The sequence below is a fragment of the Symphodus melops genome, assembly GCF_947650265.1.
Source record: "Symphodus melops genome assembly, chromosome: 17".
Lineage (NCBI taxonomy): Eukaryota > Metazoa > Chordata > Actinopteri > Labriformes > Labridae > Symphodus > Symphodus melops.
In genome coordinates, this window is record NC_136707.1 from 11,104,151 (window position 1) to 11,122,177 (window position 18,027).

An 18,027-nucleotide genomic window follows, 5' to 3' on the forward strand; every position below is an offset into this window, starting at 1 on the left:
GGTAACCTTAATGTCAATTGACCCACAAAAATTGAAAGAAATCCACCTCGTCCTTTGTTTATGGTCTGCAAAAATCTCACAACACAGAGAAAATGGCTGCGTTTCAAATTTCCTCAACCTGTGACATCACAAGTTGGATTGTTGTCATAAAAAAAAAACCAAAAAAACTTGCCTCCCCTGATTTCTCCACCAATGGACTCCACCTCCAGCCTAGAGCAAAACTTTTGCAAAGGTCTGCCATTTTCATTTTCACTACAGAGGAGTGATGTATACTGGGAAAACCCAGGGGGCTCATTGCATTTAAAGAGACACACACAAAAACGGAGTGTTCAGAGAGAGCTGGTTTCTACAGGATCACAAACCTCCTCTGGTGCCTGATTCATGTTATATATATACACAGATGTTTCATTTAGACCAAAGGGGATTGTTTGAAACAGTGAAAAAGAGTCCTTTAACATTCATGCTAAATGTAAGGAACCTGTTAGCATCAGTAATGATCGCAACACCATTTTGTTGAATTTGAATAAAACACATCAACATTTCCAAAGTGTACAATGGTTTTATTGATCAATGATCAACTCAGGCTTACATGATTACAAGTATACAAGACATCACTGAACTGTGACCAGTGAAGACACTGCTTCTCTTCCCAAACAACTTCATCACAAAGCCTACTGTAAGTATAGGTCATATATGCATTGAGATGAAGGCAAATACTTCTTTAAAAACTAGATTTAGCCCATGCTTGTACATTTAGATGGATTAGCATGTTCTGATGAACGTAAAATACCCTTCCAGGTAAATTGAGTTGTTTTGCATTTTCTAAACCCAATATGGGTCCTGAAACATTAATTTAGGAAAGCAGGACTCAGTGGCACTTTCTCTGCATATGCGTCTGTGAAGTTTAAAGGTTTATTACACACAATCACCTGCTCACCTTCACTGTGAGTCCACAGCATGTTACAGTCATGAAACAACAATCAGTTAATCTGTGGTTATGTTCAGTCTAACAAGCTGAGGTTACATATCAGAGAGGGGAGTGGACAAAAAGACACATCACAACACTTTGTCCTTGCTTTCAAACACACACATATGGCACTCATTGAAACACACACACACGCATTCATGCACACAGATGGTCCTCTCGTCTCTCTGTCCCTCCTGTCATGTTGGCCAGGGTGAGTCATCGTCTTGGGCACAGGTCCAGACTCGGCACTATTTGTTTCTTTACACAACTGTACAACCGTTGGGTGGCTCTGAATACAGCTCTATCATGGCACTATTTTAAACTCTGTAGATCTATAGAAATGTCATTCTCTTTAAGTTCAACTCTTAATGAAAGGTGTTTATACAAAAGGCTGGTTTCACAACACATAACTGAGACCACTGACAAGAGGGGGAAATGTGTTTTTATATCTCTGCCCGCCTATGCTGATGATGTGTTCACTTTTCTTCCAGAGCAGATGGAACGCTCCAATGCTACTCAGCTCAGTTATGTAAAGTAATAAAACACTAGCTTGTCTTAAGTAAAGGGCATTATATGGTAATATCCCTACTTACTTATTGATGTTTGTGCTCCCCTTCTCATGTGAGGAAGATACGTTTTTTTCTTTTGTTGCAAACCAAGGAAGCAACTGCTGTTCACGACCAACCAACCGAGAGCTTTATACATGAAGTTAGAAACGACTAACACTGGAGCGCTGGTGACCTAGTGGTTGGTGTGTGAGCTCCACGTACGGAGGCCGTTTTCCTCTAAGTGTGTGGCCTGGGTTTGATTCCGACCTGTGGCTCCTTTTCTGCATGTAAATATTAATTGACGAAGCCTGAGAGACGTCAGCCACGCGTTATGGCAAAAGACCAAAAGGCTCAGCAGCTCCAGAGAAGCTGATGTTTTAACATTGGTCAACAAATGGAAACATTAAAAAGAATGTGAAGAGCTGAAATCAATAAAGTCTTCAAGCACATAAAACTGGATAAAGTAACTTTGTCCCAATCTGAATTTCTTCTGTTTGGTCTTTGTCTGGAGTGCATATAAATATGGATTTGTGAGGTGGGGTACATGTCACATCATGTTTGTGAAACCAGCCTCTAGACTTATTTCAATAGTTTGCAGCAGGCATTGTCAGTACTGATTATGAATGGTGTGTTAGCAGAAAGCAGAAAAGACTGGCCAAAACGTTTTGCTTCCTGCTCTGATAACGGAGTGCAGCATCCAGTTCCTCTTGGTTTGGTGGAGTGGTGCAGCTATAAGGCAGCTCGTCTTACTTTGCTGCATAATGCACTGGTGAACAGGGCACTAAGAACGGTAATCTGGACTATCGGGATCCAGGTGTTGGGAGTGTTTGTATGAAATGTAAAAGCAATGCAGACAGTGAAAGGGTTCAAATGGTGAGCAGAGAATTATCACTGGTCTGAGACTGTTAATTGTTACCATTCATAGAGTCCCTCTGACACAAAAATAGATGGGAAGTTAAGCAGACTCCTGCGGAGAATACTGTTCGTTTAGCATGTCCATACCTGAGGGGAAAAAAGAACGAAGATTTAGAGGATCTAACAGTAGATGAAAAATAAGTTACCTATCCAGCAGTCATGCTGTGAATGTGAAACACTGCTAAAAAGAGGAAATGTCATAGGATTTAATCAGAATAGATATAAAAACAAATTGACTTTTTCAAAGTGCTTTTATGCTGGTCTTCCTAAAATGTCATTTCAATATTACTCTCTCACTTGAAAAGAGTGTGGTATGAATTAAAGGGATACTTCACCTGTTGAAACATGAATCTGTATTGACATTGGGTCTTATATGTAGTGGAAATTTGAAATATTATTTTGAAGTTGGAGCCTTCTTAACCGAGAAAAGGTAGAAAGTGTCATTTTGGCTCATGCGGATGAAAGACAACAAGTCCCAGAATGCACAGCACTGCACGGAGGTCGACAACATGAGGAACTAGTCATGTAGTGTCAACCCTTGCTAACCAAAGCAGCTTCCGATGACGCAGAATTATGGTTGATGCGTCATCGGAGACTCCTTTTTCAGAAAAGAAAAACAGAGCTTTCCCCTCTTAGGTAAACATGACCATTCAAAAACACTACCAGGTTTCTAATGATACAAAGCTTAATGGATGAAGAATCCCTTTAATTATAGATTTATGTCGAGGCTGATGCAGAGATGATGTGTGATACCTTAACGGTGCTGTCGACAGCTCCAGAGAAGAGACGTCCTCTGGAAACAGCCAGAGCTGTGACACTGCCCTGGTGTCGCAGCAGGGTCTGAGTGCAGATCATGTTGTCCATGCTCCATACCTTAAAAGGAAAACATGGGGTTCATATTTTCATACACTGGCAAATTTCCCCAAGAAACATACTTTTTCCAAAACTACACTCGTATCATGTGAGGGTGAGCTTCCTAACTTAACTTGCCCTTTACTAAAAATGTTCAAGCCCACGTATTTTCCTCCTTTTCAAAAAGTTTCAATTATTGTCAGAGCTCCCCAAAACATGTCTATGAAGGTGTTTTTTTTGCTAAAAATGCACTCTGATCCTGTATTTGATCATGCCTATAAGATCCTCTATGTCAGCCCTGCCCTGTTTCATTACACTTTCTCAGTCTCTTTTTCGTTGTTCCTACGTGCAGCAGCTCTATTAGCTTCTTTGACAGCCAGGTCGATCGCCTTTAACTTGAAAGCTGCATCATATGCATTTCTCTGTGTGTTTTCCATGATGAGGGTGCGTGCATGAAGCGCAAAATGACCGATATTAAGATTCGATGTGACGAGGTCAAATGTTTTTGCGACAGAAGCCCAAAAATCCATAAATTAGCCGAATCATCGTAAAAGCCTCAGTGTTCAAAACGTGAGAAAAAAGTAGCGGCATAGAGTCTGGAATTTACGGTAATATGTGACCTTTTAAAAAGGTAGTTAAGCCAATCACACTCATACTAAAATAAGTCCTTCCTGCCCATAAGCATTAGCATCCATCTGCGTTTTCATGTTATTTAGACCATTGTTTGTGTCTACCTTGTTAACACTTTGTGTGCACCCATGGTGGAAAAGGAGTTAAGGACTGACTGACACACAAAAAGGACCCATCCTCACCCTAAGTGAGCGGTCGTAGGAGGCGCTGAACACTTTGGTCTGGTCAGGGGTGGAGATGACAGCAAGAGCATAAACTGTTCCCACGTGGCCCGTCAGCGTCCGCACCTGCTCTTTAGACTCAATGTCCCACACCTGCAAAGAACAGATACCTTCAGTACAATGATCATTAACACAACTACGTGGTGGAAATTAAAGTCAAAGTAAGGCAGGGAAGGAAAGATGTCTTTTGTGTTCACTTGAAGCTTTCTTACATGGATGAGGTTTTCATAGGTGCCACAGACAATGTGATGGTTGGTGACAGCGATGGAGTACACACTCCCTCCACTGGTCTGCAGGACGTGAACACACTCCAGAGAACGGATGTCCCAAATCTGACAGGCAGAAAGTGATGAAGAGGTTACTGTCATCGTTGGAACTGAGCATCAGTGAAAGGGTGTTGCAGGTATATTTAGATCAGAGTTCATTACAAAAACATGAAAATGTAACATCTTAGCAGAGCTTCGTCACAGGGTCTCTGTCTTCTCCTTTTGTGTCTGATGAGACCGTTCAATGAAGGATTTAATAACAAAAGAGAATCATTGGCAGGCTAAATAATTTTAACTAAATGCAGAACATTCACTGACAATCACAATTTACACACTCGTTTTTGATGCAAATTGATAAAAAAAAAACAACAAAAAAAACATTAGTCTTTTGTTTAGGGGGTATTCACACCACACTCTCTTTGGTTCGGACCAAAATACTTTTACGTTTCTTTTTTGGTTTGGCGCAGGTTTTTTTCACATTGCACTTTTTGCAAGAGGTCCAGAATTTATAAACAAAACCACATTTGTGCAAAGCTTAATTCAGTCATTGGACAAAAAGGTTTGGGGCGGAGTAAATCCGTAAACATTTTAGCAGCAATTACATCCGTTTCGTACAGGTATGAAAATATTTAAAGGTGTAAAAAATGTAGATCTATGTGTGGGCAATCGGTGTTGTGATGAAAATGGCCGAGGTTATCAATGAAGCATGTGGTGCAGGGGAAAGGAGGAGGATCAGACTGCCGCGGGGGAAAATAACAAGAAGTTGCTGCAGCTGCTGTTCTGTTCATAGTCTGTGTGATTTAAAAGTATTGGATAATAAAAGAACAGAGCGATGAAACACCAGCGAATGTGTCTGAAAGTTAGACCGAAGATTACCTCTGCTTCTTATATGGAAGAAGTAGGCAACAGAAACAAACAACACTGTGCTGCTAACCAAACAATTATTTCCCTTAATGCGCGAGGCTACGGGAGCCTGTTATGTCCAAAAAGCTGTACGATTTTTAGAGCTGGGTCGGACTGAGGTCTGGTTGCTTTCACACCACAAACAAACCGTACCAGGGTTTGTTTGGAAGCGAACCGAGACCACCTCCTCGGCTGGGTCTCGGTCCGGCTGTTTGCTGCGCACCTGAGTTCGATGGTTTGTATTCACACTTACTCAAAAGGTCCACGCCAGGGTTTTAGTTCGTTTCAAGCGAACCAAAGGTGTGAATACACCTTTAATGAAGTTGCAGTTTTGTCTGTGTTAAACATGCAGTATGTACTGCCAAAATCTTCAAAGGGATGCTTTTCAATGAATATTGGCATCATTTGTGACAGCAATTTTCGCAGCAAAACATTTTCTAAACGACTTCATGCGATGTGTTGGCGAGAGACTAACTGCTCTGCTTCTAAGCACCATAAAAAACCCGCCCTACATATCCTTCTTTGCATTTCTTTCTCCTTCTTCAGCCTTCTACACACAGCCCTCATTCCCAAAATCAGTCGCTGTCATTCCTGCCCTCCGTTTTCTCTCCACATGCTCCCTGAGGTATTCATTAGTGACCGATGCAAGCATGCACACAGACACACACACACACACACACACACACAAAAACACACAGACGGAGAGAACTCGTATTGTAGGGCAGGGAATAAAGATGGCAGTCAGACAGAGACACAAAGTCCTTTTTCATAGAGAGGCAAGATTCCAATTACTGAACATAATATATCCCAACAGCTTTCACTGCACACTATACAGAAACACACACACACACACACAGCTGGGGTTCTGCACTTGAACTAAAGCTCAGATTGTTGTTGTTGATTCATTTGAAAGTTAAAAAAAATCTAGTTTTTCATGTGTCTATTTAAAATGATGCAACACATGAAGGGCTTTCCAATGTAGTGCATGCTTATCAAGAAAGATTACCAGTAAATAGGTGTTCAAACTCTATTTATACAGTAGGCTTTAGGAATCAAGGAAGAAGAAATCAATCACACATAAAACTACCCTCCAGTTAATCGTGCTTCACTTGTCAAACTTCCAACCTGAGTTCAACACCTCCGAGGTTAAATGTGATGCCAGTGGCAAATGCAATGCTTCAGATTTTAACTAATATATTAAAGTTTGATTTCACACAGAAGTAGACAGAGCACCCTCTTCCTCCTGGCTATGGGATGTCAAAGGTAGAAAAAAAAAAAAACTACTTCAGCATGAAATCCTATTTAGGATTCTTTGATTGGACAGTGGGACGTACAGTGTGTGTATCTTCTTTCCAGCCCTTCACCTACCTTGATGGTCTGATAAGAGCCGCTGTACAGGTGGTTCTGGGAGGCCACAAGTGCTCTAACCCAATGATTCAGACCGGTCAGCTCCTTCTTCAGCTTCAGCTCTGTACCCACTATGTCCCACACCTACACACAGGCACAGAGAAAAGAAAGGGTTTATACAGCAACACTTTGAAAGAGAAGTCGTTTTTTATGACTTTAAAAAAGGCCCAATAGCTACTCAGCTAACCGCCACAGACTAACACTGGGTATTAAACAGATCTGGAGCGAGGGAGCACTGTACTGCATGATGTCACTGAGCTGAAACAGGGAGGAGGTGGAGGAGGCCGAGTGGAGCTGAGTAAGAAAGGAAAGTCCCTTTATGAGAGGATTGACATCACACTCATGCACACAGCGCCCAACAAACAAACCTTTCCTTTTTCTCGCTATCTCGCTTGTAACCATGGTAACAAAAAAAAGGGTTACAGACGGTGCTTCTTACTTAACTGTCTGCATCTCACTGAGACGCATCTTTAGCTGTATTCTTAAAGAGCATATAGCAGGACAGTTAAATGTGTTTGTAAATTAAGACTTAAAATTGTCTGTTAATGGCTTCAGAAGAAGTCAATTCTTAAGTTGATGTGCTCTTCAACACAAAAAGCCAAAAGTGGCCCTTTTAAGTGTAGCTGTTTGGAACGCTCTTTTTTTCAACATTGCGTTGAAGCATGTTTTAATAGTTAATTTTATCATATTGTTGTGTTTTTATTAACATTCTGTTTTTATTATATGGGATTTTACCTCTGCCTTGAGAGACGGATTACCCATTTAATCACACCTGTGTAGAGTTGGATTGACATTCATTCGGCCAATGAGAGGCAAAGGACAGAGACCCCTGGGCCAATCGGCGGCTGGCGACAGGGTTAAAGGCCAACACAGGGGAACTGAGCACACAACGGGAGACGGCAGGAAATGGACAGAGAAAGACAGACGGGACGCAGCTACAGTGCGATGATTGGACAACACAGTGCCAGAGACAGAGCCAGAGTCAACACCAGCACGAGGACAGAGCTAAAGACCCGGCCACAGCTGGGGAAAGACTGTTACAACAGTGAGCAGCTCTGCCAGCGTTGTAAGTATTGCTTTGGGAACAGCAGTAACAGTGTGGTTGGCGCATCTTTCTTGTGTTTGCTGTGACATCCGGCAGCGCGTGAGGAAGGGTGAGTGGCCGTGGACAATCAAAGTGAAAGTGTTCACTGGACTTAAACTCTCCTGTTTTACCCACCTTTTAGTTACACTTTGAACCTACTTTTACCAAAGAACAATTTTAGTATTTTTATTAAGCTTTTAAGTACTCCCCCTGCGTCCACTCTGTCTTTCTCCGTTTGTTTCCTGTTTGCAGCTGTATGATCGGGCTCTATGTCTGTCTCTCTCACGCACAGCGCTGCGGCATGAAACGTATTGTACAGATTTGCCGTTTTCAAGGCAATCCTATACATTTAATAGTTAATGATCGGCACTTACACTTAGCCTACCACTACTTGTTTGTTAAGTTATTGTCTATGATTACACACTTAACAAAAGCTGATGTGTGAACACAGCATGAGCTTATGTAAGACGAGCACCCATCACTCACCAGGACGCCTGCTCTGTTCTCCTCACACCCCAACTTGATTTCTCTCCTGTGGCCGTTGTTTCTCTTAATCCCGCCCTCTTCCTGCTCTCCATCACATCTAGCAGGCTCATAATAATAAGCCCGTGGACCATAGATTTAGGTAGCCTGCCGCGAAACCGCTTTTTGCACGGCCTATTTAAAAAAAACACGGCCTTGAAATTATTGCACGGCTTGACCTAGGCCGTGCAAATATCTACATTTAATAGACGTGCTTACTACACGGGTGCGCTAAATATCTGATTAGGCTACATTCTAATTCTGGCAAAGAATATGTTTGCCAAATACCGGTACTGAAAAGCTTAAACCCAATCCCGTTTACGTTTCTACAGCCACCCGTGCCCTATTTGGTAGACGGCGTGTCAGCCGGATGACGATAGCCGCTATGTAAATAGCGTCATATGATAGTAGCTAACCGCTAACAGCTAACTAATGAATTCAACAAAGGAGAAAAACGCTACATAAACAAAACCAACACTGGAAGACATCCAGCAGTTCATCCACTTTGTCATTGGCATGTGACTGTTTATTACAAGAACTCAATGAAGCTTTGTTTCAGAGAAGGCTGTGTGCGGCGAGGAGAAATACAGACATAAACAATCAGCTGTGTATTACAGTCAATGGTTTAAACACGGCGGAGTTTTGTTTACCGACGTAACACAGGAAGGGACGACTCTTTCAACCAATCAACGGACTGCAGGGTTTAGCTCCACCTTTTCGGGTCAGCGCCACATTCGAATATGCTGACAGATGATTGACTTATCAAGGTCTAGGGATCTATTATTACTGGATGACACATAATATTAATAAGTAATATTATGAATTTATTTGTTTGTTGTTGGTTTTTTAAAGAAAGTGCAGATAGAAGTAGGGGGCCAACAAAGGGATTAGACAACATGAACCAAGTGAGTTGCAGTCAAATGATGAAGGGGTGTGTCAGGGCAGGGGCTGTACAGTAAATCAACATTATGAAGCTTGGGAAAACTAAAATGTGTAACAATGCATCTTATTGAACAGAATGCACCATTTAGAGACTTATTCAGTTTTCTTCAAAACCAGTGTGTTAGGGAGCACATAACCTCCGCTCCGCCGTGCCGCGCTGCCGTGAGTGACACTGAAAAAAATTTGCACCCCCTGTATTTTCTTTTGCACCCCGTGTTTTCCCATTTCTGCCTAAACCACTGCCTTGGACCATCATATGTGTAGGAATACAGATTTTGTTCCTCTGTATTGATGGGAGTGACTTTTGGATCCATGCTTTTCAACGTTAAACAGATGGGGATTCAGCGAGACTCCCCCATGCTACGTCACAGTTGAATGTGAAGTAAAGAGAAAAAACTTACTGAAATGTCTCCAAGAGACCCTGTGCTTTATTAATTTACGAATGTCTTTATAAATAGTATTTTTAAGTCATTCTCCTATGACTAGATCACTGGTGTCTTTAACCTGCAATATGCTCTTTAAGGAGATTTCTGGGAAATTTTTAATTCCACTGAAATCTCACTTCTACTACAGAGGCAGTGAAGATGAACTAAGGACAACTAAAAATAAAACACTTTTATACTGCACACAAACACACTAAGGGAATATTTACTGTTCATAACTGTACCTTAATGGCCTTGAGGGAGCCGCTGAACAACATGTTGTGAGAGGAGACCAGCGTGCATACGGGGTTGTCATGGGCACGGATGGTATTGACTTTCTGCAGGGTCTGTATGTCCCACACCTACGCAAAAGTCACAGCAGAAACACACATTGTTATTTAAATAGACCATTCTTAGGTTCTGCATGTTGGCCGTAACAAGAGGAAGGATGGAGTAAGGTGTACTTACAATAATGGTGCAGTCTGCAGAGCCGCTGTAGAGCCTATTTCTGTAGGGACAAAAAACAAAATACCACTGGAGATGAGGACTGTCATCAACATGTGACATTTACCTAATGATCAAAGTGTGTTTGCATGTGTTGTTTATATGCACGTGTATATTTTCTTACCCCTGGATACAGAGAGCCAGAACGATGCCATCATGACCTTCAAGGGTTTTCTGACATTTGTATGTGGTGCATGTGTCCCAGACCTGGAGAGGGTGAGAAGAGACACACTGACAAACCTCTTAAAGGCAAAACTAAATATCTCAGTCTTTAAAAAGCTACATTTATATTTGTGTATCGTTCATTACTTTTTTGTCCTTTTAATGTATTTTCTAATACTTTGGATGATTGTATAAGCTTTACATTGAATCTACGATACAAGATTATAAATGTTTTGGGTTAAATTATTAAAACATCCGAGGAAGAATGTGTGCGTTATGTCAGAAATCGCCCTGCGTCAGAGAAACAAGACTAAAAAAGGGTTGGTGGTGCTCTGGAGAAGTTGAACTCCAGGAGTCAACTGAGACAGAAACATCAGTGACGGTTACAGGTCATTACCTTAATAGTCTTATCTGAGGATCCAGAAAAAAGCAGATCTCCAGTGGAGTAGACACACAGACACCAAACGGGACCCTGGTGGCCAACAAATGTCCCCTTGCATTTGAAGATCTGCTGGGGGTCATAAGCTGTACAAAGTCACAAAGAGACAGGGTAAGAATGAAAATGATTTTAATTGAAAGTGAAGCTTTTAAAATCTGAAAAACTAAAATGAGAAACCCTTGACAACTAACAATATTGCAGCAAACCTCAGACATTGTTCAAATATATCTCTTCCCTAAGGGGAGGGACAATTAAAATAGAAAAAGACAATTTTGAATAAAGGATGGAAAGACAGCGACTTACAGCCCAGGATTCCCATGTTAAGCCTGGCATTGATGTGGGAAAGCTCATCCTGCATGGACATAGACAAGTGATTAGAGGGTTGTATTTCTACTTCTATCCATCAAATAAAAGTTGCATTTAAGTATTTTTGTTGTTGTTTTATTAATGGCTTCTATTCAGGATCAAACACACTTACATTGAGCATGGAGGCATCCCGACGAAATTCCATCAGGTCCTCGCTCAGTTTGCTCTGATTCTCATCCAACACATCTTAAAACACACACAGAGGTACAGTGACTTTGAGAAAACGAGGAACAAAACAAGTAAGGCCACTATGCTCACAACGTATAATCATTAAGGATCATGAAATGTTTGGAGCTTGTTTTCAGTACACGCTAAGGTGGAGAAAAGAAAATCTAAAGTTGAAATAGTCCGTAGTTCTACGGGGACACAAAGTTTGAGAAATGACGGCATCTCTGAAAAACTCAAGTTTTTAAAGCTGCATTGAGCTCCAGCAGTCAGTTGTGGTACAGTGCAGCAGTGAGCTGCAATCTGATTAAAACTATAGTAGACTATTCATTAAAATGAATTTAGTGGTATGTCTTGTAGTGTTGACGTAAGATCCAAAGCTTTGCCTATCATAAATGACAATACATTTGCATCTAATTGCATCATGAGAATCGCAGGATCCACATATGAAACTTGATCCGTTTGAGGTTCTTGTTGACTTTAAACCAGAGTGTTTTAATTTAGCCAAGAGACTTCTTTTATCCGCTGTTTCTCACCAAATTTCAGCTCCAGGTTCTTCTCAAGCTGATCTAACTTCTCTGAAAGTTTGCCCAACATAGAGCGCAGAAAAGCAATGTCCTGATCCTTCTGGGCCAGAGTCAGCTGCATCTCATGGAACCTAAGCAGGGTCAAAGTTCAGAGGTCACATACAGACTACAATGAGACAGTGACAAACTAATTATTTGAAAAGTATGGCTTGTCCTTCAATTGTGCTGTATGCTGAAGAGCTGGTGAACAGGTCAATCAATCAAACATGAATTTAGATATCTGAGTACTTGGGTAATCAATGAGGATCTGTGATGCTTACCTGTCATCAGTCTGCTGCAGAAATTCCTTAAGACCCTCAAACTTACACACCTCAAGGTGTGTTTCATATGTGTCCTGGTTACCGATGAATGTGCAACTGTTGGTGAGGTGGGAGGGAACAGAGGCAGATTGGTAAAAGGCAGACAAATGTGATTTTATGAATATACCAGTGACTGATTTAAAGCGATTATATAGACAGAACAATACATGCTCAAACAAAAGGATTGCTAATGAGCAGGATAAGCAATTATCTCTCCTTTTTGTCCGATATGTCGTTAGAGCAATTAGAGAAGGTGAACTGGATTAATTGCTGATATGCGTTTCTTTTTATTCACCCGTATTTTGAGTGTGGACATTTGATGTGTTCACATTCTTTAAGGTGAGCCTCAAGGTTCATGGTGAGCAGCGGAGGGCAGGAGGGGTTGTTGGGGCAGCGGACCGGCCTGTAGTCACAGCTGGCCTCATGTTCTCTGCAAGAAATAGAAAGACGAGGGAAAAGGGCAGGTCAAGCCTTGCCACAAGTTGCTGCTTCAGAGTATGAGATACAACACAAAAGGCAGCATGGCAGTGGAGCTAAATCAGCCTTTTCAACGACTCTGTGGCCCTTACACGCGTATGGACAGTTTGATGGTGAACGGGCAGCCGAGGGGGTCCACCTCGTATGCTCCGGGTTTACCGGCCACTGTGGAGGTGGAGGATGCTGCTCCGTTTGTGCTGCTAGCTGTGGCCCTGCAGCCATATTTACAGTGAATGAACAGCTCTCCGATCTGCTCTGCAACGGCGATGTTGTTCACCACAACTGTTAGCTTAGCCGCATCCACGGGGCACTTGTCTGTGAGGGAGAAAAGACGCGATCATAAGAATATCATTCAGGGAATATCCTACAGCTGCAGCATTACTGAAAGAAAACAGACGATATTCATGATATTTTCACCACCTGTTTGAGAACTTCCATCATGATGTGGATGTTTTACAACCCTAACCCTAACCCTCACCACACTTAAAGTCTCACCTGAAGTCAAGGCACATCGTCTGCAGAAGGTGTGCTGAGGGAGGAAGAAAAAGAATCCAAAATTATTTTTATTGTTTTCATACATTTTAACAGATCATTCCTTGACAAACCTGAAAGTAAAGAAGAAAAAAGTAATTGTTGAACTACAGCGCACAGAGAGTTTGTTTCCATTTTGTATAGTCATTTCATGCAGATTCTGCTTAGCTAATATTCACAGACCAGAAAGACACAGTTAGAGTTTGGCCTTTATTTACTTTTCATTTTACAAACTTTATCAAACCCAGAGGGCTAACTCTGGGTTTACTCTCGCTCAAGGGCATCTCGGCAGTACTTAGAAAGTAACCTGGCGCCTCTCCAAGCTACAAAACCAACTTCTATAATTTGGCCTGTACTGGAACTTGAACCAGCTAATGTATTGAAAATCTTATGCTAACTTAAAAAAAAAAAGAATTTTTGTTGGCATGTAAACTTTTCAAAATCCAGAAAACAAATGAACGTCCAGTTTCAGCCTGTATGAGATACATTTCAGAGATGTAAGCAGAAACAACAGTGTATGGAATGTAACTTTTTTTTAATCTATCAACTAACCCCAAAATATTTGTATTTAATGCCATTGTGCTTGGAGAAACACAACTGTTAAAGAACAAGTATGGACTTTTGATTTCTTAGTGTCCTTATTATGATGTATGCTGGCTGGATTATGCTCTTTTTACTGCCGACTTCGTCTGTAGTAAATTGCCCTCTCCTGGGGCTAATAAACACGATCTTGACCTGAACCGGCCTACGCACATCCTCTGCACATTTGCTTGTGTGCTTTTGGTTTTTCACTGAGCGAAAAGGGAAAACCAACATCCTGAAAGTCCTGCTGTGCCTACAAACATTTCATATGATGTGTTTGGAAAGTTGTTTTCTTCTTCGTTTTGGTTTTTCAGCAGAGGTGGTTTTGCTTGGTGTGCATCAAGACTTTTCAAACAAAAGGATGGAGCTCTTAATAAACTAACTGGGAAGTATTTTTACAGAAAAGGTAGATGGATTTTAATTGAAGAGATAAGACAATCCGAGGACATGCAAAGGGAGTGAGACGGATGGACAGATGGAAGAAAGGAAACTCACCCCACATGTGGTGATGACTGGGTCCTTGAAGACGTTACAGCACAACTGGCAGCAGAGTTTAACCGACGGCTGCTCAGCAAACACCTGGGGCTCCTGCACAGAAACACACACTTCTTTGTTAGTTTTCCACTTTGTGCTGTGGTTTCTCTTTTTTCCAAAAAAACTGACCTTTTTATGCATCACAATGACATATTAGGTATCTGTATCTTACTGTGTCCTCCTCCTCTTCATGCAGAGAGAAAGTAGAGCGCAAAGACATGTTGGACTCAGAATGGAGTGATCTGACTGAGATTGCTGAATCTGACCTCCGAGGAGTACCAATAGGAGGCTGATGGGAAGAAACAGTGGAAAGATTAGGCTGACCTTTTCAAACACTTTAGACAAAAAAACGGGTGTTTTGAATGGATTTAAGACAGTACCATTCCATCATCATCATCCCGGGGAGAGTAGGTTAGAGTGCTGGAGGAGGAAGGAGTTCTTCTATGCTGCTTGTAGTTACTGGATCCTTCAGCTGAAAGAAGAAGAAGACAAATTCATTAACTATGAGCAAAGAAAGAGAGAATGTTTGAATTGATAGTGTATTTTGAATAATAAATCTAATTTCACTGCTTATCTCACATGAAGTCTTACTTCCTTGCGTCCTACCTACTTGAATTCAATGTTATGTTATCACTCCCAGTAGTGAAATCCAGAGCTGAACTATCGGTGGCAGGGTTTTTGTTTTGTTTGTTTAATTGTTGTTTATATAGTTTTGTTAATATTTTTGAAGTGCGATGGTTGACATACCCATAACATATGAAGTCTTGATGTCACTTCGGTTTTGTTTATGTAGTATGTCTTTTCATATTGTCACATTTAGATAAAATAAAGAATCAGGGAAAAAAAAAAAAAAAGAGAGAGAGAGAGAGAGGGTATAACTGTGCATCACCTTTAGTTCCAGCAGCCACGGCTGAGAAGGTAGGGCCAAATGAGGCCTCCATCCTGCTCTGCATGATATAAAAGATAAGGAGGATTTTTTTTCCCAACAAAAGGAGTAATAACAATATGTCACACAAAATTAGTACATGGTCCACGTCACACTGGTGTCTTACCCAGCTGGAGTCGGGTGAGGAGTGGTGGGGCAGCTGGGGATAGCTGTTGTTGTGGCTGTTTATTTTTTTGGTTGGATTTTGTCAGTAGGGATTTTTCTTAACACTGCTTGTAACCAAAAGAACACAAAAATGCAGGATAATCGCTACCAGCCAGCCGGATTTCTAAGCCTGGAAACAGAAAAAGAGGACATGGAGGATCACAGAGAGGTGAGGAGAAATTAAGTGAGGCAACAAAAGTTGTGAAACATTTTTTAAGTATGATAACAAGTGACAGTTGTAAACCTCATTGGTTTCCCTAAAAAAAAAAAAACTAAATAGAAACATTAATGTTTACTAGTAAATACATATAATAGGAAAATAGTTGTAAACCATATGATTGCTCTGTTCAGCAGTTCTTTGACGTTATTTTATTTTATTTTAGCAGGTCTACATCCAACAGTTCATCAGAGAGCTTCCCGGCAATCCACTCTCCTCCAGTTCACCTGGGTCTGATATGAAGGAAAGACTGCACTAAGACAACATTATACGAACGTTGGTCTAAGATTCAAGTTCAATTACATCTTTGTATATTTAAAGACACTCATTGATTCTTTATGGTTCACTAGAGACACACGTACAAATAACACTGCTGATGCAGATGTTTATTATGATGTGGATTCATCTTTCATGCTTGATATCAGGTGAATCAGTGAAAATAAATATGGAAGAGGTGTCCTGTACAACCTGGCTTCACTTTATCACAGCACTGCTTCACTTTTTTTTCCAAATGTTCGTACAGATGGATAATCATTTTCTTACAGCTGTGCATCACATCAAGATTGTTTCTGAAGCTTTCCAAATAAAATCAGGATAATGATGACTTTTGAATCATTTGTGAGAGGAGGCACATCCACATTTGGCGACAAGGGTTCAGTACTAAACAGCTTAAAGGCAGTAAAGTGAAAAAACATGCATCTGAGGAGTGATTTATGTTTTTAAATACATGTTTGACCTTCTTTAGAGCCTCAGACATAACATATTTAAAAATTGCGATTCTTCTTTTGGGTTCTTAAAGTAAAAAGATGTCAATTTTTGTTTTGTTTTTTACGGACAAAAAACCCACAAGATTACCAAAGAGTGGCTCAGTCAGAGCTGAATCAAAACAAGAAGTACAAAGTTCAATCAGTCAGTAAGTCACAGGTTATAAACTGGGTATGTTCCTTAGTATAAGGGGGAAAGATGCATGTAATAGCTTTGTTGTGATGAGAGTCAATGAAGAGACACACTAATGGGCGTGTGCTTTCTTACTAATATAAAAGTTAGCACACACTGCTGAGACAGCAGGGAAGAAACACAAGCTGGCAGAAGGCATTGACCCAATGAGTTTATAACAACTAAATAACGTATAACTGCATAGAAATAAAAAAAAACAGCAAACCCCTTAGAAAACAGGCTGCCAAGCACTGAGCGAGGGAGCAACTCACAGACAAAGGGAAAGACAAGTGACAGCCAAAAACCACTGAAGCGAACAATTAGAAAGTGATGTGAACAGAAAGGTATGCAGACTGTCAGCTCACATGGTACCAGAAACAGCCCAGGACCCCTAATCCTCTACATCCAGCGTCAGTTTTTGTTTTACAAACCAGGAGATTCCCGTAAAGAGAAGGGGGCGGAACACACACACACGCGCACAGACAGACACACACAGACACATAAACGAGCGCGCGCACACACGCCACTGACTAAAGTTGAATACTGACTGCTAGCTAGCTACATTTGTAAAAACCGTATATGTCGAAGTGACAGTTTTATGTATGTTGGCTGCTATAAACGACAGTCCGTGGTGCCATTGCTCAGCAGCTGTCGCCTTGTTATGGTCTGTTAAAATTGCAAAAATTAGCTAGCTAAGTTTGCTAGCTTAAGTTAGCTAATGTTACACTTCCTATTAGCAATCACTGCTATAAGCTGTCTTTGACAAACTACGTCAACGACCGACGTAAAACCCACGTTATTGTAGCAACTATTTCAACAAAAGCGTGGTCTTGGTTGTGCTCTTACCATTATTCTAACCCTCACAGCGTAGCTTCAAGTCTGCAGTCGAATTCCTAAATCTTCGTCTCTCCCCTCCTGTCTTTGCTTCAAACACACATTTCTCAAACGCCGCAATGTATTCTGGGATATGTAGTATAAAGAGCAGTCGCGCTAGTACGCTGACCTCCGCCGGCGCACTACGCTTCCAACAATCCACTTCGCTGAACTGCCATTGGACTCAGTGCTGTCAGTAAATTCCTCAAGCCAACTGCAAAAAGCTTTGCCCTCAATTACATCCTATTTCCCTCCTTGAAACATGCCGTATTGGTTCTTTGAGAGACCGAGCCATTATGCGACAACTGCCATCACGTTTTACGGTGAACGCACGTGCACGGTGGTGTGATGTTGAGACCATAGACTTTGACACAGATTTTCCAGCAACATTAACAAAACATGTGAAACACTGAGGTGGGCCTATGAAGTTATTATGTACAATTTATGGTGGCCAAGTGCATGCATTGAATATATCATAACAATACCAGAAAATAAAAGAACTGTAAATCCATTCTTATATTTATACTGCGATGACCTGACTGGTAATAACGGTTACAGTATAAATAGAAAAATAACAATATGGTGC

The 18,027-nt window shown here is 41.1% G+C and overlaps 1 protein-coding gene across 1 annotated transcript; it reads right to left on the reverse strand.

Annotated features, from left to right (window-relative positions):
• Positions 1–545: 545 nt before the first annotated feature.
• On the reverse strand, positions 546–17,653 carry traf7 (TNF receptor-associated factor 7). The gene is made up of 22 exons (XM_079366489.1): positions 17,415–17,653; positions 15,378–15,545; positions 15,215–15,272; positions 14,706–14,797; positions 14,498–14,614; positions 14,287–14,379; positions 13,174–13,207; positions 12,771–12,993; positions 12,497–12,631; positions 12,163–12,258; positions 11,852–11,973; positions 11,263–11,336; positions 11,088–11,136; positions 10,743–10,870; positions 10,308–10,390; positions 10,148–10,187; positions 9,925–10,041; positions 6,671–6,793; positions 4,346–4,465; positions 4,095–4,226; positions 3,184–3,303; positions 546–2,517 (listed from the first exon to the last, which is right to left on the reverse strand). Exons 3-22 carry the CDS (start codon positions 15,264–15,266, stop codon positions 2,503–2,505), a joined length of 1,965 nt encoding a protein of 654 aa, XP_079222615.1. The 5' UTR covers positions 15,267–15,272; positions 15,378–15,545; positions 17,415–17,653; the 3' UTR covers positions 546–2,502.
• Positions 17,654–18,027: the final 374 nt, after the last annotated feature.